This window comes from Geotrypetes seraphini, chromosome 1 (assembly GCF_902459505.1).
Source record: "Geotrypetes seraphini chromosome 1, aGeoSer1.1, whole genome shotgun sequence".
NCBI lineage: Eukaryota > Metazoa > Chordata > Amphibia > Gymnophiona > Dermophiidae > Geotrypetes > Geotrypetes seraphini.
In genome coordinates this window covers 405584219-405607765 of record NC_047084.1, presented here as the reverse complement: position 1 = coordinate 405607765, position 23547 = coordinate 405584219, and the positions used below count along the sequence as shown (strand labels likewise).

The window sequence follows — 23547 nt, the reverse complement described above, 5'->3', positions numbered from 1 at the left end:
GAATTTCCCATTTATTATCACCCTCTGTTTTCTGTTCTCTAGCCATTTGCCGATCCATCTGTGCACTTCTCCTCCTATTCCATGACTTAGTAATTTACTCATAAGCCTTGCGTGCGGGACCTTGTCAAACGCTTTCTGGAAATCCAAATAAATTATGTCCACTGGATCTCCAGTATCGTTTGTTTATTCACCTTGTCAAAAAATTGAAGTAAATTTGTCAAACATGACTTCCCTTTCCTGAAGCCATGTTGACAAACTGAACACATTTTTTGCATCTATTTACCGAAGAAGATATACACAGCATACCGGAATCCATCAGGCTATATGCTGGAAATGAAAACAAAAAGCTGACAAGATTGACGGTCAGTCTAGAGGAGGTGTGTAGGCAATGGAAAATATTTAGGGAGTGGAAAATATGAAAAAGGATCTGCAAAAGTTAGAGGAATGCCTGGCAACTAAAATTCAATGCAAAGAAAGGCAGAGTAATGCATTTGGGGATTAATAATAGGAAGGAACCGTATATGCTGGGAGGAGAGAAGCTGATATGCACGGACGGGGAGAGGGACCTTGGGGTGATAGTGTCCGAAGATCTAAAGGTGAAAAAACAGTGTGACAAGGCAGTGGCTGCTGCCAGAAGGATGCTGGGCTGTATAAAGAGAGGTGTAGTCAGTAGAAGGAAGAAGGTGTTGATGCCCCTGTACAGGTCATTGGTAAGGCCCCACTTGGAGTATTGTGTTCAATTTTGGAGACCGTATCTGGCGAAGGACGTAAGAAGACTTGAGACGGTCCAGAGGAGGGCGACGAAAATGATAGGAGGCTTGCGCCAGAAGAGCCCTGAATATGTATACCCTAGAGGAAAGGAGAGACAGGGGAGATATGATTCAGACGTTCAAATACTTGAAGGGTATTAACGTAGAACAAAATCTTTTTCAGAGAAAGGAAAATGGTAAAACCAGAGGACATAATTTGAGGTTGAGGGGTGGTAGAATCAAAGGCAATTTTAGGAAATTCTACTTTACGGAGAGGGTGGTGGATGCTTGGAATGCGCTCCTGAGAGAGGTGGTGGAGAGTAAAACTGTGACTGAGTTCAAAGAAGCGTGGAATAAACACACAGGATCTAGAATCAGAAAATAAGATTAAATATTGAACTAAGGCCAGTACTGGGCAGACTTGCACGTTCTGTGTCTGTATATGGCCGTTTGGTGGAGGATGGGCTGGGGAGGGCTTCGGGAGGGTGTAGATGGGCTGGAGTAAGTCTTAACAGAGATTTCGGCAGTTAGAACCCAAGCACAGTACTGGGTAAAGCTAAGAAGAAAAAATTAAAATATTTAAATTGAATCAGGTTGGGCAGACTGGATGGACCATTCGGGTCTTTATCTGCCGTCATCTACTATGTATGTTACTATGTACTATGTAGATTGATAGGCTTAAGAGCGATAAATCCCTGGGACCGGATGGCATCCATCTGAGGGTCATCAAGGAAATGAAAGGGACTATAGCTGAACTGCTTCAACTAATAGCCAATCTGTCGATCAAATCAGGAAAGATTCCGGAAGACTGGAAGGTGGCGAATGTTATGCCGATCTTCAAGAAAGGTTCGAGGGGAGATCCGGGAAACTACAGACCGTTGAGTCTGACCTCAGTACCGGGAAATATGATAGAGCCGCTGATAAAGGACCGCGTCATTGATCACCTTGATGGACACGGGCTGATGAGGAGCAGTCAGCATGGTCTTAGCAAAGGCAGATCATGTTTGACGAACTTGCTGCACTTCTTTGAGGGAGTAAACAATACAGATAGACAAGGGAGACCCAGCCAACATTGTATATCTGGACTTTCAGAAGGCGTTTGACAAGGTTCCGTATGATCAACTACTTTGGAATATTGTAAGCCATGGAGTCGAGGGCGAAATTAAAAAGTGGATTAAAAAGTAGCTGGATCATAGCACAGAATGACTATCTCCATATTGTAACTCGTTGAATGTCCAGCTCTCTTGACTGTAAACCGCCTAGAAGTCGCAAGATTGTGGCGGTATAGAAGAATAAAGTTATTATTATAGGAAACGAGAGTGGGGATAAATGGACAATACTCGGACTGGAAGAGCGTCACCAGTGGGGTGCCGCAGGGCTCAGTACTTGGACCCGTGCTCTTCAACATCTTTATAAATGATCTAGACATTGGTACAACGAGTGAGGTGATTAAATTTGCAGACGATACAAAGTTATTCAGAGTAGTGAAGACACGGGGATTGCGAAGATCTGCAACGTGACATAATCAGGCTTGAGGAATGGGCATCAACATGGCAGATGAGGTTCAACGTGGATAAGTGTAAAGTGGTGCATGTAGGAAACAAAAATCTCATGCACGAATACAGGATGTCTGGGGCAGTACATGGAGAGACCTCCCAGGAAAGAGACTTGGCAGTTATGATCGGCAAGTTGATGAAGCTGTCCACGCAATGTGCGGCGGCGACAAAAAGGGTGAACAGAATGCTAGGAATGATAAAGAAGGGGATCACGAACAGATCGGAGAAGGTCATCATGCCACTGTACCAGGCTATGGTGCGCCCTCACCTGGAGTACTGCATCCAGCACTGGTCGCCGTACATGAAGAAAGACATGATGCTACTTGAAAGGGTCCAGAGAAGGGCGACTAAGATGGGGCTGGAGGAGTTGCCGTATAGTGAAAGATTAGAGAAACTGGGCCTTTTCTCCCTCGAAAGAGGAGATTGAGAGGGGACATGATTGAAACATTCAAGGTACTGAAGGGACTAGACTTAGTAGATAAGAACAGGTTGTTTACCCTCTCCAAGGTAGGGAGAACGAGAGGTTACTCTTTAAAATTGAAAGGGGATAGATTCCGTATGAATGTAAGAAAGTTCTTCTTCACTCAGAGAGTGGTAGAAAACTGGAACACTCTTCTGGAGTCTGTCGCAGGGGAAAACACCCTCCAGCAATTCAAGACAAAGTTAGACAAGTTCCTGCTGAACCAGAATGTACGCAGGTAGGGCTAGTCTCAGTTAGGGCGCTGGTCTTTGACCAAGGGATGCCGCGTGAGCTGGGCATGATGGACCACTAATCTGACCCAACAGCGGCAATTCTTATGTTCTTAAATGAAGATTATCCAACAGAGAGGCCATTACAGTTTCAGTACTAAAACCTGGCCGAAACCCATACTTGCTATCTTGTAATATATTAAACTTATCCAAGTAAGCAGTTAGTTCTGAGTTAACCAGAACCTCCAACGATTTAGTAAACAAAGGGATACTGGCAATAGGTCTGTAGTTGGATTTTTAATAATCGGTGTGATCAAAATCTAACCCAATTCCTCTGGGAAAGTCCCGTTAGATAATAAAAAGTTAGCCTAATTAAACAATTTGGCCTTAAAAGTAACAGGAGCAACTTTCATGACATTCGGAGGACAGCTGTCAAGCCTACAGTATGAGTTGACATACTTAGTATAGAACTTACAGAAGATTTGCCAGTTGAAAGCTGTAAAATTGTTCTAATACATGTCAACTCTAGAGTCCACTAAACACTGAAGGTCTGGAAAATACGAATGATTGTTAACGGGAAATATTAAAGAAGTTCTCAAATTTTTTATTTTCATATTGAAAAAGTCAGCTAAAACAGCAGAAAAGGAAAGTTCTTCAGTGGAATCAGTAAATGCCTCTACATCATGGAGGTCGTTAACCAGATTAAACAGAGCACTACTATTAGTTGAAGAGTTGCCGATTTTTTAAGCATAGAAAATGGCACGTTTCTCTTTAATCAAATTTTTATATTCTTTTAATTTTGTCTTCCAGGTTAATCTATGTTCCATAGTTCCCAATTTTGACCACTGTCTTTCCAATTTTCTGAGTTCCTTTATACCAATATCAAGTCTGAATCATACCACCCATCCAGATATTTGTGTCTCTTTCTTCCCAATTTAATAGGGGCCATTTCATTTAAAATATGGGTACTAATATCAGGCCAGGAATTCACATCGTCAATATCGCTATCTTGATTTGGAAGAGTATCGAAGCGAGAACAAAATTTAACCGGGTTGATCAGGCCTCTGCTAACTTGAAATTTCTTAAGAACATAAGAAGTTGCCTCCACCGGGATCAGACCAGAGGTCCATCGCGCCCAGCGGTCCGCACTCGCGGTGGCCCATCAGGTCCATGACCTGTCAAGTGTTCCCTGCCCTAAAAAAAAACCTATCCTTACTTCTATTCGTATCTCTCAATCCCCTTTTCCTTCAGGAATTTATCCAAACCTTCTTTGAATCCCTGTAGTGTCTTCTGCCCTACCACAACCTCCGGGAGTGCGTTCCATGTGTCCACCACTCTTTGGGTGAAGAAGAACTTCCTGGCATTGGTTCTAAACCTATCCCCTTTCAGTTTCTCCGAGTGCCCCCTTGTACTTGTTGTTCCCCACAGTCTGAAGAATCTGTCCCCGTCTACCTTATCTATTTCTTTAATTCTTTTAACTTTTGATTGGGCGTTTATTTGCCAGTCAAATTCAAAATCACATCGGTGGTCTGACCACGAGTCAGACCATTTAGCTTGCTTCCAGCAAATCTTGGGATTGACTGATATTTTAGAAGAGAAAGTGATCAAGTCTAGCTGGTGACCTTTTTGGTGAGTCTTGACTGGGGATGCTTTAAAAAAAAACCTAATGATGAAATAAATGACCAAAATTCTTTACTATCGTTTTGATCTATCTGTTCGAGATGAATATTAATATCACCAATTAATAAGTTATAAGAGCCTGCAATTGAATTTGAGAGTAAGAACTCATAAAAGTTGTCCTTTACAAGACTCCATTTCCTAGGAGAAATATAGAACAGAGTGATTATAAAAGCATCAGTTAAATTATTTGAAGTTAATTTACAAGATAAAGTTTCTAAATCTGAAGTGGATTTTGAATTTAAATGACTCTTAAAATAATGGCTAGTCCTCCACCTCTTCCCCAAACTCGAGCCAAAGACATAATTTTAAAACCTGGTGGAAGGCAATCTCGAATAATAATATCACTATCTGATGTCAACCATGTTTCCGTGAACAAAACAAAATCAAAATCAAAATCTTTCAACCAGTCATTGACCATACTAAGACAAACTCACTTACTGGAGTTATAGGAAAGAAGGGTATAACTACAATTATGATAGGAAAGTAATACAAAGGTAAAAACGATAAGGAGGGTTGGGTGGCAGCCTTAAAAGGCTAGTTTTTTGCTATAATAAGGGCTGGTTTATAGCTGTAATTGTTTTACATAGGGCTCTAATGTTAAACCCTGAATTTAGCTTTGAAAAGCGTTGTTAAAAAAAAAAAACTTTTAAGAGTGCTTTTAAATTTATCTAAGTCAAGTCTCCTGCCCATTGTATGATTCAGAGCATCCATTGGGTGGAGAGAGAATAGGCAGATTCTTTGCTCATTTATTTATTTATTCATTCAACTTTCTATACCATTCTTCCAAGGGAGCTCAGAACGGTTTACATGAATTTATTCAGGTACTCAAATGTTTTTCCCTGTCTGTCCCGGTGGGCTTACAATCTATCTAGTGTACCTAGGGCAATGGGAGGATTAACTTACTTGCCTAGGGTCGCAAGGAGCAGCGTGTGTTTGAACCCACAACCTCAGAATGCTGAGGCTGTAGCTTTAACCACTGCACCACACTCTCCCCTAATGACTTATGTCATACAGAGCGTCTGTTGCATAATTCACCTCAGAAAGGATCATTAGGGTCCTTGTCCTCCTCCGAGGCCGGGACCTGAGCTAGCCGAGTATGACAAGCATGTGCCACAAAAGAAGCCACAACTGTTGCTTTAATTCCTAAGGCTAATGCTTCAAATTGTCTCTTGAGGACCATATGTCTACCTTGCGGTCCTGAGCCATGTAAAGCTTGGCCATAGTTTTGGCTACTTACAGGGACCCCTTGGGAGAGTGATCAGTGACCAGCTTCATGATGTCATAATGTGAGGGAAAGAATGTGGTCTGACTCACTAAGCCGCTCGTAATTGAGCAGTGATGTGGACGCTGCTGGAAATTCTTGTTGCAATTCACTCAGCAAATTAGCTATTATGCATGGGAGCGCTGTTACCTTGAACAGCCACTGCACTGTGGGGTCTTTCCCCTGGTCCAGGGCCACCACTGATTCTTGCCCACTGGTCTCATGCAGAGAATCAGACTCTGCCAGGGAAACTGCATCCTGGGACAATAAGGGCATGGAATTGGACCTTCCATCCTCCAGCTCTGGGTCCTCATCTGAAGACTAATCCCCGGTGCTACAAACACTGGGGAACCCCGGCAGTTTAAATAAGCATTCCATAATAGGCTCACAAAATCAGGGGTGAAGAACTGCACAAGGGGGTCTCAATGACCCTGGCAGGGACTCCCTGTAGGTTCTCCTGGGCTCTGTGTCGTTCACACATCTGTGCTTCTCTAAATCGCCTTTGAAGGGCCCTGGCATGGGCTTTTTCCTCTGGGATTGAGTCTCCTGTGGATCCCCAGCCCTGGAAAACTAGAGGCTAAGCCCAAGGCTCCTCCCCCCCCTTGGCACACGGGTGCTCCTTCCAACCATTCAGCACAAACCTGGAATGATATAGCGGTAGAAAAGCCTGAGGGGTCCATCCCTATCAATTCTAAGCAAAATTGAGGGGCTTTGAGGCAGATGGAGGCTTTAGAAAAAGAAGAAGAAGAAGAAAAAAAAGATTGTTTAACATTCAAGATGGCCACTGCCAGCGAATCTATGCCAAAAAACTCCCGTGGGCGGGGGGGGGGGGGGTGGTGCTCCCCTGAAGCTCAAAAACTACAGGAAAAGGGGTTTAGGACTCTAGCTCTGGCCCCAGAAACCATCACATTTCATTCTTTTAGACCCCCCCCCCCATTTTCCCCATAGGCTATAATAGCCTTACTCATAGAAATATGTCTCCGAGAGATCCTACGTGCCTATTCCAGGCCCTCTTGAATTCAGACACAGTCTCTGTCTCCACCACCTCTTCAGGGAGACTGTTCTATGCATCTCCCACCCTTTCTGTAAAAAAGTATTTCCATAGATTACTACGGAGCCTATCACCTCTTAACTTCATCCTATTCTCTCTCATTGCAGAGTTTCCTTTTAAATGAAAGAGACTCAACTCATATGCATTTACATTATGTAGATATTTAAAGAAGTGCAACTGGTACAAATGGAGAACCATTCTGCCTCATAGATTCACTCTACTAATTTGGTCTTCATGCTGCCAGTTGGACCGATGTCAGACCATGTCAACCCCTGGAAACTCTCTTGCTGCAACAGGGGAAGAACCACACAGCCTTCCTGCTATTAATCCTGACCAAGCTGGGAAGGAGTCAAACAGCCTGAGCTAAAACACCTAATAAATCAGGGATATAAGTAGCTACTCAGGGGATTGCTCTCGAGCTCCAAAAATATTACAGCAGGCTGGCTAGATAGGTGTCCCCAAGGGCTGATCCTGCAAGCAGCAGACTTCCATTGCATGAGGTCCTAACAAGAGAAAACCTCTGGGCACCAAGCCTCAAAACAACAGGGAAAACCACCAAAATAATAAAGTCACAGAGCAGATCACAAACACATCTGAGCAACTTGCTTGCAGAAGAAAAACTGAGGGGTCAGGAGGCAGAGTTGAGAGATGAGTGATATTCTGCAAGCAACTTGTGGGTTCAGATGTATAACCCAAGTGTTCAGGACTACTAGACACACTACACTAGAAATATGGTTTATGATCAAACACGATATGTATATGGACAAGAAAAAAAATTAAATACATTGTTACACCTTAGAAAATCAAAACAAAGATTAGCACTCAAACAAGAGAGAAAAGAGAAGTCTCATAATAAGATCAGAAAATAAGGCTTATCATCATACAAGAACTGATTTATGTGCTTAGTCCAACCTAAGAATTTAGCCAAAGGCTTAAAATAGGAGAAGCCTTAAACAAAATGGTATCCATTATCACCATCTGAAGGCTTTTTACTCCTCAAAAAATTATTTGGAAACTTTTACCACTCTCAAGGCTTCTTCCCAGGCAGCTCCTTCTAACAGTAATATGATGGCTTCTTCATAGTCCTGAACATGAGATATATTAAGAAATCAGACAACCTCTATATGTTGCATTTCATACAACTTGTTCATTTATGGTACAATTTATACAAGAAAGCACATATGTAAATAAAGCTACATCTGGCAAAATAAACTAAACAAAAAAATCTGACAGTACAACACATGAAGATTTAGGTCATATGCATTTGGGTTCACAAAAGCAATCAAATGCTAATACATTAATTGCCATAAAAATTTGTGGATTAAAAGCTAACTGTTTAAAGCTAAATGGCTCAAGGTTATGAACATCTTTCTAATGTACAAGATATAAAGAGGGCAATTCTACAACAAGGCACCTCAATATAGGCACCCCAGGGACACAAATAGAAGCCTATTTTATAACAGTATTTGGGCACCCAGATTCAGTTATAGAATACTAGTGTAACCCAGTATCAGCATACTTAACACTAATGTGCCCACAATTACACCAATCATAGACCTGGCAAACTGTGGCCAACAGTAGAACTGATATGCATAAATTACAGTACCATGTAAGTTACTGGCAAAACTGGAAGCCACATCCACGTGTACATCCCTCTAGCATTTACTAGCTATTTAAGTTATGAGGATACTTAGGTACCTTTCTGGAATTCTGTGACTATGTACATGGAAAGATTAGGTTCTTACATTGATAATTTTCTTTCTAGTAGACAGACTCTTCAATCATGAATGTGTGGGACTTATCAAAGCAGTCCTATGAGCTTAGGGTGGGATAGATGACCCTGCTGTCAGAACTGAATATCAGAATGAATAGCCTGTTTGGCTGCCACGTCTACCCTGTAAAACTTAATGAAGGTATGGAGAGAAGGTATGGAGAGAAGACCAGATTTCTTCAGGAAACACATTTACATTACATTATATTTACTGACTTCTATTCCACCTTAACCTTTCAGTTCCAGGCGGATTACAATAAGATGTACCTAGACATTTCCAGGGAATTACATTTCAAAGCTTATTATCAGACAGACATGGATTAGCATTGTAAAACATATTTCCTAAATAACATTGTTTTGATTTCTTTCCAGAATATTCTATAATTCAATATGGCACCTAAGATTCTGAGAACATCTTTATCTAGTTTTGCTGCTTTTTTTTGGTAAGGGGTAAGAAAAGGGATTCATGTATCTCCAAGTCCTTTTTTGCTTCTTTTAGTGCGAGTCTATTGTTCAGATAAATTGGGGCATAGACCCAGTGTTCTCCCCAGAAATTTTTTCCAGCCGGGTGGCATGAAAAAGTAGCCTGGTGGGGAGGGATGGGGAAATTTGGTGGTGGAGAAAATTAACCCCCTCTTTTACTAAGGTGCGCTAGCATTTTTAGCGCGCGCAAACCCCATGCGCTACGTGGGAAAACTAACGCCAGCTCAATGCTGGCGTTAGCATCTAGCGCGCGTGGCAATTCCTCCGCGCGCTAAGCGCATGCTAAAACCACTATCGTAACTTAATAAAAGGAGCCCTAAATGTGTACTATTTTTATTAGTTAATTATTATTATTATTTTCCAATGCTCAATATGACTTCCTTTTTTAAGGTTTGACACTTGTGCCAGAATATTTTTACTAAATTTAAGAAGTATTTGCCCTCTTTCAAATGGTATAGAGATTAAAAAAAGGGAAAGGTGTTAATGAAGTCATTAGGTTCAATCTAGCCATTTATTTCTGCATGAATTTAAACAACTAAAAAAAAAGATAAATATAGCTCATCCAGTCATACAAGAAATGGCTCTACAGCAGGGGTGCCCACACCTTTTGGGCTTGCGAGCTACTTTTAAAATGACCAAGTCAAAATGATCTACCAACAATAAAATTTTTAAAAAAACACAAAGCACACTGTACGCAGAGAAAATGTTAATTATCATTTATATTCCACGGGTTTTCAAAGAGGTCAAGGCAGACGATTCTATGCAATGTCACCTCAGGAACAACTATACAAAAATAGACAAATATACCCCCTCCCTTTTTACTAAATCGCAATAGCAGTTTTTAGAGCAGGGAGATACACTGAATGCCCTGCGCTGCTCTCGATGCTCATAGGCTCCCTGCGCTAAAAACCGCTATTGCAGTTTAGTAAAAGGGGGCCATAGTGCAAAATATAGTCAGCAGATATAAATTCTCAAAACAGACATTTTGATCACTAAACTGAAAATAAAATCATTTTTCCTACCTTTTTGTCTGGTGATTTCATGAGTCTCTGTTTGCACTTCCTTCTTCTGACTATAAATCCAATATTTTTTTCTTTCTGCCCCTCCCCTTTTCTTTCTGTCTCTCTTTCTTTCTCTCTCCCCCTGCCCCCCCAAGCCATCGCACCAATTTCTCCACTTCCCCGATTTTTTCCCTACCCCCTAAGCCACCATGCCGATTTCTCCCTGCTTCTACGAGCCAGGCCAGGAATGTACAAGCGCCGGACTCACAAAACTTCACCTCTGATGTCAATTCTTACGTGGGAGAGGAAGTTCCAGGCCTGCCAGGCAGCGATTGGCTGGCCCAGAACTTCCTCTCTGATGTCAGAATTGACGTCGGAGGTAAAGTCTTGTGAGTCCGGCACTTGTACGCGCCTGGCCTGGCTCAGGGAGTCAGGAAGAAAAAGATTGCCAAGGCAACACAATCAACTCACATTGCCTTTGCGATCTACTGGTCGATCGCGCTCGACCATTTGGGCACCCCTGCTGTTATGGTATCCTGTCCTGACCTGAGGAAAGGGGTTTAGTCCCCAAAAAACTGCCTTATTTCCATTTCCTATTTATAAACTTTAATCAATAGATACAATACTACTTGATTTTACGTAAAGCAACAAAAAAATTTTTCTCTACCTTTTGTCATTTCTGCTTTAATCATCTTGTCTTCACTCTTCTTTCTAGCCAGCATCTGTCCGCTCTGTCTTCCATGCAGCATCAGCTCCTTCCATCCACTGTCTGCCCTCTCCCCGTTCCATATGGCATCTTCCCTCTTTTTATGCTCCTTCAATAAACTGTCTATCCTGTGCCCCTTCTTTTCTCCTTTGTACATGATTGATTTCAGCTCTGCCACCTCTACATTTTTCTCTCTCTGTCACCACCCCGTCCCCTATGCTCTGGCATCTCTCTCTTCTCCTTTCTTTCCTTCGCACCCCACAGTCTGGTATCTTCCCTTCCCTGATTCTCTGGCATCTCACTCCTTTCCTTTTCTTCCATCTCTCCCTCCCCCTCCATGCTTTGACATCTCCTCCTTCCTTTCCCCCTTCCTTTTCCCTTGGTCTGGCATACTTTCCTCCTTCCCTCCAATCCCTGGCATCTCGTTTCATTCCCTCCCTCATCTTCTTTCTCCCTCCAGTTGGGTGCAGCAAGTCTCTCCCCCTCTGCTCCCTTTCCTCCTTCTGTCACCCAAGGCCTGGCGTCATGAACTTCTTCAGGCAACAGCATTCACAATTCGCTGCTGTTGCCAGCTTTGGGCCTTCTTCTGTCGGGTCCTGCCTTCATGGAAACAGAAGTAGGCAAGACCTGGCAGAGAGGAAGGCAACAGCAACAGCAGTGGTCAACGGTACCCTCTCTGAGACATCGGAGGTGACCAGCGGAGTGCCACAGGGCTCGGTCCTGGGTCCACTCCTTTTTAACATATTCATAAGGGACTTGACCCGAGGGCTTCAGGGTAAAGTAACTCTATTCACTGATGACGCCAAACTATGTAATATAGTAAGTGAAAGCAATCTGCAGGATAGTATGACGCAGGATCTGCTTACGTTGGAAAACTGGTCCTCGACATGGCAGCTGGGCTTCAACGCTAAGAAATGTAAGGTTATGCATCTCGGTAGCAGAAATCCATGCAAACCTTACACCTTAAATGGAGAAACACTAGCTAGGACTTCAGAAGAAAGAGACTTGGGAGTAATCATCAGTGCAGACATGAAGGCCGCCAAACAAGTGGAGAAGGCCTCATCCAAAGCAAGGCAACTTATGGGATGTATCAATAGAAGCTTCGTTAGCTGCAAATCTGAAGTCATAATGCCACTGAACAGAACCATGGTGAGACCTCATCTGGAGTACTGTGTGTAATTCTGGAGGCCACATTACCGTAAAGACGTGCTTAGAGTTGAGTCGGATCAGCGGATGGCCACTAGGATGATCTCGGGGCTCAAGGGTCTCTCGTACGAAGAAAGACTAAACAAATTGCAGCTCTACACTCATAAGAACATAAGAACATAAGAACTGCCATCTCCGGATCAGACCCATGGTCCATCAAGTCCGGCGATCCGCACACGCGGAGGCCCGGTCAGGTATACACCTGATGTAGTTTTAGTCACCCATATCCCTCTATGCCTCTCATAAGGAGATGTGCATCTAATTTGCCTTTGAATCCCAGCACAGTGGATTCCTTGATAACCTCCTTTGGGAGAGCATTCCAGGCGTCTACCACTCGCTGCGTAAAACAGAACTTCCTGACATTTGTCCTGGACTTGTCCCCCCTTAGCTTCAAACCATGTCCTCTTGTCCGTGTCGTGTTGGACAATGTAAATAATTTATTTTCCTGCTCTATTTTATCGATGCCTTTCAGCATTTTGAACGTCTCGATCATGTCCCCTCGCAGCCTTCTCTTCTCAAGGGAGAACAGTCCTAGTTTCTTGAGTCGTTCCTCATATTCCAAGTTCTCCATACCTCTTATTAACTTCGTTGCTCGTCTCTGCACCCTCTCTAACAGTTTTATATCCTTCTTTAGGTTGGGAGACCAATGTTGGACACAGTATTCCAAGTGTGGTCTGACCATTGCTCTATAAAGCGGTATTATGACTTTCTCCGATCTACTCGTGATTCCTTTCTTTATCATGCCTAACATTCTGTTTGCTTTTTTTGCCGCTGCCGCGCATTGTGCCGACGGCTTCAGGGTCCTATCTATCAGTACACCCAGGTCCTTTTCTTGTTCGCTCTTACCCAGAGTTGCGCCTGACATTCTATACTCGTATTCCTTATTCTTACTACCTAAATGCATTACTTTGCATTTCTCCACGTTGAACTTCATCTGCCATTGATCTGCCCATTTCTCTAACTGATACTCTGGAGGAACGCAGGGAGAGGGGGGGACATGATTGAGACATTTAAATACATCACGGGACGTGTCGAGGTGGAAGAAGACATCTTCTTTCTCAAAAGACCCTTGGTCACAAGGGGGCATCCGCACAAACTCAGAGGAGGGAAATTCGATAGTGACGTAAGGAAGTATTTCTTCACAGAAAGGGTTGTAGATCACTGGAACAAGCTTTCAGAGCAGGTGATCAAGGCCACTAGCGTGCTTGACTTTAAGAATAAATGGGATGCCCTAGTGGGATCCTTACGAGGGTCGAGTTTAGGAAATAGGTCATTAGTACTCAGATTTAATGGGGTGGGTCAGTAGAGTGGGCAGACTTGATGGGTTATAGCCCTTTTCTGCCGTCATCTTTCTATGTTTCTATGTTGCCATGCCGAGCACCCAGTGCAGACTGCTACTCTCCCCCCATGACCCTCCTATCTCTCCCTCCCTCCCATCATGAGACTCTAGCAGCACTGCTCTACTCTAAGCAGGCTGCTTCAGGGCTTTCTCCTGCCATGATTCCCTCTGGCACGTCACTGATGAGGGAAGGAGGGAGAGATAGGAGGGTCAGATCGGGTTGGGGGGCGCCCGGGATGATGATGAGGCTGCTGCTGCTGCCAGCGAATCCAGCAAAGGTAAGGCCCCAAAGCACAGCATTGGCGGACCCCCCTGACCATTTTGGGCCCTAGGCCTGTGCCTATTAGACCTATCCTTTAATCCGGCCCTGCTTCCCCCCCCTCCATATGCCCCGACATCTCTATCTTCCACTCCATGGTATAGTATCTCCTTTCCCTCCCTCCCATGGTCTTTGCATCTCTTTCCTCCTTTTCCTGATCTTCCTTCTCCCTCCTTCCCTCTCTCTCCCCAACTGGGTGCAGCAGCATTTCTCTTCCCCCTCCCCCATTGGGTACAGCAGTATCATCAGCATTTCTCTTTCCCCAATTGGGTACAGCAGAAGCAGCATTTCTCTTCACCCGCCCCCTAATTGGGTGCAGCAGCAGCATGACTCTTCCCCCCTCCCCCTATTGGGTATAGAAGCATCATCAGCATTTCTCTTAACCCCCCCCAACTGGGTACAGCAAAAGCACCAGCATTTCTCTTCCCCCTCCCCCTCTAATTGGGTACAGCAGCATTTCTCCTCCCATTCACCCCCGTCTCACACACCCGGCAGATTCGCTACAGACAAAGGCAAGTTGCAAGTCGCTGACCTATCTCCCAAAGGTCAGCGACAGAGGGAAGCTTACAACTTGCTGCTCTTGCTTACTTCGGGCTTTTCTCATTGTCGGATCCTGCCTTCGTGGAAACAGAAAGTAGGCAGGACCCAGCAGCGAGAAAGGCTTGAAGTAAGCAAGAGCAAGTAAGCTTCCCTCCGTTGCTGGTCTATCTCCTGCATGCTCCGGGGCTCTAATGGTCCGTGCCAGCTTCTCTTCCCTACCCCCCCCCCCGACGCAACTTCCGGTTTCGGAGGGAAGCCGGGTTCGAGTCGCTTGCTGGGTTTTGTTTTGTTTAAAGTACGGCGGGAGTCTTTCGGCGGCTCTTCAGGCTGCGCGTAAAGCAGTGGCGGCAGCAGGATTCGGCAGATGACAGCCGGGCGGGCATCTAAATTTGCTGGGCGGAGCGCCCGGCTGAAAAGCGCTGGGGAGAACACTGCATAGACCTGTAGTACTTTAAACAGTAGGCATTAGAATTTGAATAAGATTTGGCCTTTCACTGGGAGCCAGTATGTTTTTAGGTAGGTTGGTGTTATGTGATCATACTTGTTCATGGAAAAGATTAATCTAAGTACTGTATTTTGTGTAGCTTGTAACTGTCTTATCATTGATGCCGGACATGGCAGGTACAAGTTGTTATTATTATATAAGAAAATCCAAATTCATAGATATGGAGACTGAAATAATAAACGCCGATCTAGACGTGATAGCGATATCCGAAACCTGGTTCACGGACTCGCATGGGTGGGATATGGTTATACTAGGCTACAACTTACTTCGTTGCGACAGAGAGGGTAAATCGGGAGGAGGTGTAGCACTGTACACTAATGAATGCATCAAAACCACTAGAATCACAGATGTTAGATACACCGGGGAATCCCTCTGGGTGAACCTGGCCAGAGGGTATGAAAAATGCCTATACCTTGGCGTGATATACAGACCTCCCAGACAACAGGAAGACAAAGACATGGAATTAATAGAGGACATAGAAAACATCACACTGCACGGAGATACAGTAATGCTAGGAGACTTCAACATGCCAGATACAGATACACACTCTCCGCGACTACATGTAGCAGCAAAAGAATTTTAACATCCATAAAGGGTGCACGTCTCAAGCAAATGGTATTGGAGCCCACCAGGGGCCAGGCGATACTGGACCTGGTGCTCACCAACGGATAGAGAGTCTCGGAGGTCTCTGTGGGTGATACACTGGCCTCCAGCGACCATAATATGGTATGGCTCAACCTCAAGAAAGGTTTCTCTAAGTTAAACACAGCAACGAGGGTTCTCAACTTTAGAGGCAGACTTCAACCGCATGGGAATTTTTGTCCATCAGGAGCTACATAAACAAGCAAATGCTGACAATGTGGAGGATATGTGGTCGACTCTGAAGTCCATCCTACAGGAAGCAACAACCCGCCACATAAGAACAATAAGTAAACGCAGGAGAAACAAAAGACCCCAATGGTTCAGCAACGAAATTTCAGACCTAGTTAAGAAGAAAAAGGAAGCATTTATCGCCTACAAACACTTAGGAAGACAGGAGGCGAAAGAGGACTATTTGGACAGATCTAGAGCGGTCAAAAGAGTAGTCAGAGAGGCCAAACTCCGAATGGAGGAAGAGCTAGCACGGAACATTAAGAAAGGGGATAAATCTTTTTTCAGCTATATTAGCGACAGGAAAAGAAGCAAAGATGGGATTGTACGCCTGAAGCAATCAGACGGTACCTTTGCAGAATCAGACTCTGCCAAGGCAGAACTACTAAATGAATACTTTTGCTCAGTCTTCACATGTGAAGCTCCGGGAGATGGTCCACAGCTTCAGACTGGAGATAGCCAGAATGACCCGTTTCAGGACTTCGAATTTACACCCAGTAGCGTCTACAATGAACTCTCGAGACTCAGGGTGAACAAAGCCATGGGACCGGACAACCTGCACCCCAGGGTGCTCAGGGAGTTAAGTGAAGTCCTGGCAGAACCATTATCTGAGCTTTTCAATCTTTCCCTACGCACAGGAAGAGTCCCCTTGGACTGGAAAACCGCAAACGAAATCCCACTCCACAAAAAAAGGGCTGCAGGACAGATACAGCTAACTACAGACCAGTGAGTCTCACGTCTATAGTGTGTAAGATCATGGAAACACTGATCAAACGGAATCTTGACACAATCCTAGATGAGGAAAACCTACGTGATCTCCACCAACACGGGTTCACCCAGGGTAGATCCTGCCAATCCAATCTTATTAGCTTTTTTGACTGGGTTACTAGACAACTGGATGCAGGAGAGTCACTGGACGTGGTATATTTGGACTTCAGTAAAGCATTTGATAGCGTACCGCACCGAAGGTTATTGAACAAGCTGAAATAATCCGGATTGGGAGACACTCTAACTACATGGGTTGGAGACTGGCTGAGTGGTAGGCTACAGAGGGTGGTGGTGAACGGTACCCCATCAGAAGTGTCGGACGTCCTCAGTGGAGTACCGCAGGGCTCGGTCTTGGGCCTGATTCTATTTAACTTATTCATAAGAGATATGATGCAGGGACTTAGAGGAAAGGTATCACTGTTCGTCGACGACGCCAAAATTTGCAATATAGTAGGCAAAAGCTTGATACCTGATCATATGACACAAGACCTACTGCTGCCGGAACAATGGTCAACGACTTGGCAGCTGGGCTTCAATGCTAAAAAATGCAAGGTAATGCACCTGGGCAAGAGAAAACCGTGCAGAACTTATGCACTAAATGGTGAGACCTTGGTTACGACCACGGCGGAACGTGATCTAGGGGTGATCATTAGTGAGGACATGAAGGCTACCAATCAGGTGGAGAAAACTTCTTCCAGGGCAAAACAAATGATGGGTTGTATCCGTAGAGGTTTTGTCAGCAGGAGACCTGAAGTAATCATGCCGTTGTACAGATCCATGGTGAGGCCTCACTTGGAGTACTGCGTTCAATTCTGGAGACCACACTACCGTAAGGACATGCTGAGGATCGAGTCAGTTCAGCGAATGGCCACCAGGATGGTCTCGGGGCTCAAGGATCTAACGTATGAAGAAAGACTAAAAAAGTTGCGGCTGTATTCACTTGAGGAACGAAGAGAGAGGGGAGACATGATTGAAACGTTCAAGTACATCACGGGTCGTATCGAGTCGGAAGATAATATTTTCTGTCTCGTGGGTCCCTCGACCACCAGAGGGCATCCGCTGAAAATCAGGGGAGGGAAGTTTCATAGCGACTCCAGAAAGTACTTCTTCACCGAAAGAGTGGTGGATCAGTGGAACAGACTCCCACTGCAGGTAATAGAGGCCAGCAATGTGACAGATTTCAAGAGAAAATGGGATGCTCACGTGGGATCTTTAAGGGAGTAAATTCAGGGGGGCGGATAATTAGCAGGGGCAGAATCGATGGGCTAGGCCCTTTTCTGCCACCATTTTCTATGTTTCTATGATATAGTAGCAAAATTTGCTTTAATTCATATTATTATATTTAAATATTAATATTATCGTAAAATTCATAAGACATTAATCACAAACTACAAACATTAGTAGATATACAAATGTCGGCAGGAAAAACATATGTCATTCAAACATCCATGCCTAAAACCAGTGACTAAATAAAGAATATATCAATAATAGAAAAGCTTTGAAGTCCAAGTGTTGCCAATCCCAGTTCGTGAAAAGCTAATCCATAAAGTTCAAGTGCTTCATAAAGTGCTTCACAAGATAACCAGTTCAAAATCCACATAGGCAAATCCAACTCCAGAAACAAACAAAAATTCCAATACAAATACAGCTCCCTCAACATGAGCCATGTTTCGATAGTATCTTTTTCAAGAGGAAGAGCAGTACTGAATGGGAGAGAAACATATGAACAAAAATACAAATAAAATACATAAAACATATAATAAACAGGTTCAACAACCACTAAATTCATCAAGGCACTCTTACCAGGAAATGGAGGAAAACTGGATTAACCATGAGCAGCGTAACAAACCGCCAACCAGCGGGAGATTAACAGAATAAACAGAGCTCTGCAGTAGAGAGCTGCACGGGAACGGGGACGATGGGAATCCCGCTGGACCCGCGGGCATCCCGCGGGTTCCCCCTTTGGGTCACGGGGATCCCGTGGGGACGCCCCTAGGGTCACGGGGATCCCGTGGGGACGCCCCCTAGGGTCGCGGGGATCCCGTGGGGACGCCCCCTAGGGTCGCGGGGTTCCTGCGGGGCTGGATGTACTCAGTCGCGCGGCTCTTCTTCTCCCTACCTTCTCTGCTTGCAGCACAGAGCCGAACGGAAGACTTCCGTTTGGCTCTGTGCTGCAGGCAGTGCAGGTAAGGAGGAGAGTAGCCTCGCGGTTCGAGTGGCTACCAAGGGGGGGGGCGGTCCGCCCCGCCCCGCCACACCCCGCCCCGGTTGCAGCACAGCCGGCCAGGTCCCCTTACTTTTGTGGCACTTCCCCGACCGACCGACAACAGTCCCGGTCCGACAATCCTCCCTGCCCTGTAGCCGCGAATCTAAATTATCTTCTTACAGCAGCTGTAATAAGGTAATTTAGATTCACGGTTAAGGGCAGGGAGGTTTGTCGGACCGGGGCTGTTGTCAGTCAGTCGGGGAAGTGCCACAAAAGTAAGGGGACCTGGCCGGCTGTGCTGCACCCGGGGCGGTAGAGAAGGAGTGGGGAGAAGGACGCTGAAAGGCCATGGGGAAGACGGGGGGGGGTGGAAGGACTCTGAAAGCACTTGAAGACAGAGGAGGGAGAAGGACGCTGAAAGCACATGGGGAATACAAAGGGGTGGAGAAGGACGCTGAAAGGCCATGGGAAGGGCGGGGGGGGGAAGGACTCTGAAAGCACTTGTGGAAGACAGAGGGGGGAGAAGGATGCTGAAAGCACATGGGGAAGACAAAGGGGTGGAGAAGGACGCTGAAAGGCCATGGGGAAGACAGAGAGGGAGAAGGACGCTGAAAGGACATGGGGAAGCAGAGGGGGGAGAAGGACACTGAAAGCACATGTGGAAGACAGAGGAGGGAGAAGGACGCTGACAGGACATGGGGAAAATGAGGGGAGAAGGACGCTGAAAGGAAATGGGGAAGAGAGAGTAGGGAGAAGACGCTGGCAGGGAAGAAGACAGATGCCAGACTATGGGGGGAGCGGAGAGAAGAAGATGGGTGCCAGACCAATTTGGAAGGGGGAAGAAAGGGAGAGGCACAGTAACAGAGCAAATGGAAGATGCAGAAGGAAGAGAGACAGTGGATGGAAGGAATTGAATGAGAACATGAGGAAAGCAGAAACCAGGCAACAAAGGTAGGAAAAGAATTATATATTTTTTTTTATTTTGCTTCAGGATAAAGTAGTATATTAGTTGTGTTGATAAAAATTTATAAACATTAGAGGCTCTGGTAGAAACCTGTTTGCAAAGTATGTATTCTTCCCAATTAATATTTTCAAATTAATTGCTTATTTGCTTATTTGTAAATGGGTTTCTACCAGAGCCTTTAATTCAGTAGCATAATTAAATGAAATAACTATTTCTGAAGTTTATAGGGACGGGCGGGGACGGAGGGGATTCCTCGCGGGGACGGAGGGGATTCCTCGCAGGAATGGGTGGGGACGGAGGGATTCCTCACGGGGACGGGTGGGATTCCTCATGGGGACGGGTGGGACTTTGGCGGGGACGGGTGGGGACGGGTGGGATTTCTGTCCCCGCGCAACTCTCTACTCTGCAGAGCTCCGTTAAAAAGTATAAGACATGATGATGTAAAAAAGCTGCAATAAACGTAAGGCACAATACACACAACTGATGGAAGAACAATCAGGGAGCCCTAACAAATCAAATATGCAACACGGGTCAACAGAGAACTTAACGAATCACCAACCATTCAATTTATCTGTTAAGCCCGTGAGGGACAACCGTGTTCCATGCAAAAATAAAACACTGCTCATGGTAAGTTAATAGTTGAGATATGTCCCCTCCATTCTGATAAATGAAATGTTTCAAAACACAGAACTTAATGTCAGTCAGGGAATGATGAGCTAATGCCCAATGTTCAACGAGCGGGGAATCCATTTTATTAGTCCCGATACAACTAAGGTGTTTGGCTATATGACTTAACAGCTCTTTTTGTTTATCCTAATATAATACGAGTAGTGTTACAATTCGTATTACCTCAGAGGTCAAACTTAATGTTAACATTAGGGATCATCACAAAATTAGCATTCAAAGAGAACTGACAATATCTGCAAGTTTATGTCCTAGTTGAAGATCAGTAGGCATATGGTTAGAACAAATTTTGAGGCGTTCCCCTAAGTTCCTGCCACGTTTGAAAGCAAATCTCGGTTTATTTTTAAACTCACAGTGGAAACTTAATAAGTGCCAATGGTGGCTGATGATATTCTGCAATGGAGCAGATAAAGGGGCAAAAGATAAAATACAGGTAACTCTTTGATCAGAAGTTATGGCGGTAGAATTAGGAAGAAAGAGCCATTCACGATCGGCACACGCAGCCCGTTTGACAATATGATTAGGGTAACCTCTTTCTTTAAACCGATAAGCCATATTGTGAGCTTGAACTTTAAAATTAGTATCAGAGGAGCAAAAGCGTTTAAGTCGGAGCATCTGGCCTGTGGGAATACTATACTGCAAAATTTTGGAATGATAACTGTTGTAATGTAATAATGAAATAGTATCTGTGGGTTTGTGAAAGATGGATGTTTCATAATGGCCATTCTGATAAGTCAGTTGAATATCAAGAAAGTTGATTTTAGTTGGGTGATTTGTGACAGTAAATTGAATATTATGATTACCTGATTAAGGTAAGATGAAAATTCAGTTAGTTCAGAGCAAGAGCCTACCCAGATGACAAAAATGTCGTCAATGTATCTCTTCCAAACAAGAACTTTAGAGAAGAAAACAGAAAGATAGACATAATGTTTCTCAAACTCAGCCATGAACAAACATGCAACAGAAGGGACGACAGACGCGCCCATGGTTACACCTTTCTTTTGAATGTAAAAAGTGTCCTCAAATTTAAAATAATTCTTATTGACCACAAAATCACTCATGGACATAAGCAGATCCAAACGGTTTCCAACCCCCAATTAATTAGATAACACTTTTTTAAGAATCTGAAGAGCTTCAAATTGGGGTATATTCATATAAAGGGAAACTTATGTCCATAGTGACTAACATAATCGAGTCAGTATATTCTTGAGGTATATTCACCAGATGAAGTTGAGTTATAAAATCCATCGAATCCCATTCAAAAGAAACTATTTGATGCACAGAAGGTTGTAAGAAAAAAAATCAATATACTGAGATAAGGGTTCAATTTGCGACAAGAAACAATAGGACAAGCAGGGGGATTATTTAAAGATTTGTGAATTTTGGGGAGAAAGTAAATCACAGGAATAGCTGGATGTTGACAAAACAGATACTTCAACTCTTTGGTGGATAAAAGGCTATCACTATTAGCTTAATAAAGAAGGTTATACGCCTCTTTCTGAAATTGAGATGTAGGGTCATCGGTCATTTGCTGATAGACATCAATGTCCGTGAGCTGACGTAAGGCTTTGGTTTGATACATCAAGGTATCCAGAATAACTATTCCACCGCCTTTATCAGCAAGAGTGATGGTAATGGACATATCTTGGGATAAAGATTTAATAGCGTCATTTTGAGCACGTGAGAGATTATAAGGTTGTTTAAATTTGTTTTTCTGAACAGCATTCAGATCTCTCAAAACTAATTTCTCAAATACTGTAATGAAGTTATCCGGTTGATCAGGAGGCAACCAAGTTGAAGGGACATGGTGGGTATCAGCAAATGATTGATTATTAGAGTTAGACGTGTTATCCCAAACAAAGAAAAGTTTAAGTTTTAATGTTCTGAAAAATTTATGAAGTTTAGCATAAATATCATAAGTATCAGTAGGTACGAAGGGTACAAAAGAAGTGCCCAATTGAAGAACAGATAATTCCACATTAGTAAGTTCACGAGAGGAAAGATTAAACACTGTTGTTATTGATTTCTCACTGCTTTGCAAGATCTGATCTTGTTGGAATTCATTGGTGGACCTGTATTGACTCCTATAGTATGAGGTAGACATAAAAAAGAGGCTGGTAAAGTAACATCAGATGTAGTCCCACTGGAAGTGCTTACTTTTGACATAGAACTTGAACTATTAATGGACGAATCACTCGAGGTGTTAATAAAAGCTATTCGTTTTTTGGAATTGGGACGACTGCTTCTACATTTCCTGCCCTGATCCATCCACAGATAAATATATTCGCGGGTATAATCAGACTCTTCTCTACGAAATTTGGAAATTTTTTGTTTACGAATATCCTGTTGATATAAATCCATCTGATTCATATGATCACGATAATGAGATTCAAACTCAGTTTCAGTATCAGACCATTTAAGTAAATCAAGGTGTTAAACCAGGTACAAATTGTTGCAATAATCCAGCATTCCCAAGATAAGTGATTGTACTAGGAGGCGAAATTGTGGATCTTCAAAAAATTTGCGTATGTGTCTTAGACTGTGCATCGTTATGAAGGATTTTTGAATGACACTGTTGATCCGTTATTGAAAAGATCCATGTCTATCTATATTGACCCCTAATACTTAGGGCTCCTTTTACGAAGGTATACTATCATTTTTAGCGCACGCACCAGATTAGTATGCGCTAGCCCAAAAACTACTGCCTGCTCATGAGGAGGCGGTAGCGGCTAGCGCATGGGGCATTTTAGCGCGCACTATTCCACGCGTTAAGGCCCTAGTGTGCCTTCGTAAAAGGAGCCCTTAGTGCGGGATCTAGTGGATAAGTTAGGAAGTTAATTTTTATGTTGGTTACTTTAGGTTGTTTAGCATTCTCCATTAATAGGAACCACATGTTTTTCTGTGTTTAGTTTTATTTTTTTCAAATTCTTTATTCATTTTTCATCTTACATCAAGTACAGAATATTACATCATTTAAAACTTTTACACATCACTTGAATTTTTTTCTATTGTCATCATAAATACATAAATTTATTCCCCCCCACCCACCCTTCCTATGATATTTTTGATCTGTGTTTAGTTTTAGTCTATGGTCCTTCATCCAGGATTCTATTATTTTAAAGATATCTTGTATTTTTTTGGTTACTTTAGTTAGTGAGTTTTCAACTGGTAGGAGAATGATATGGTCCACATAACTAT

The 23547-nt window shown here is 43.7% G+C and overlaps 1 protein-coding gene across 3 annotated transcripts in view; it reads right to left on the bottom strand.

The window, feature by feature from the left end:
* Positions 1–23547, bottom strand: part of ELP1 (elongator complex protein 1) — an 882162-nt gene that overhangs the window by 278668 nt on the left and 579947 nt on the right. For all 3 annotated transcript variants that reach the window (XM_033918172.1, XM_033918151.1, XM_033918160.1), the window contains exon 29: positions 8010–8072. In XM_033918172.1, coding sequence (XP_033774063.1) covers positions 8010–8072 — 63 coding nt within the window. The remainder of the gene's footprint in view (positions 1–8009; positions 8073–23547) is intronic.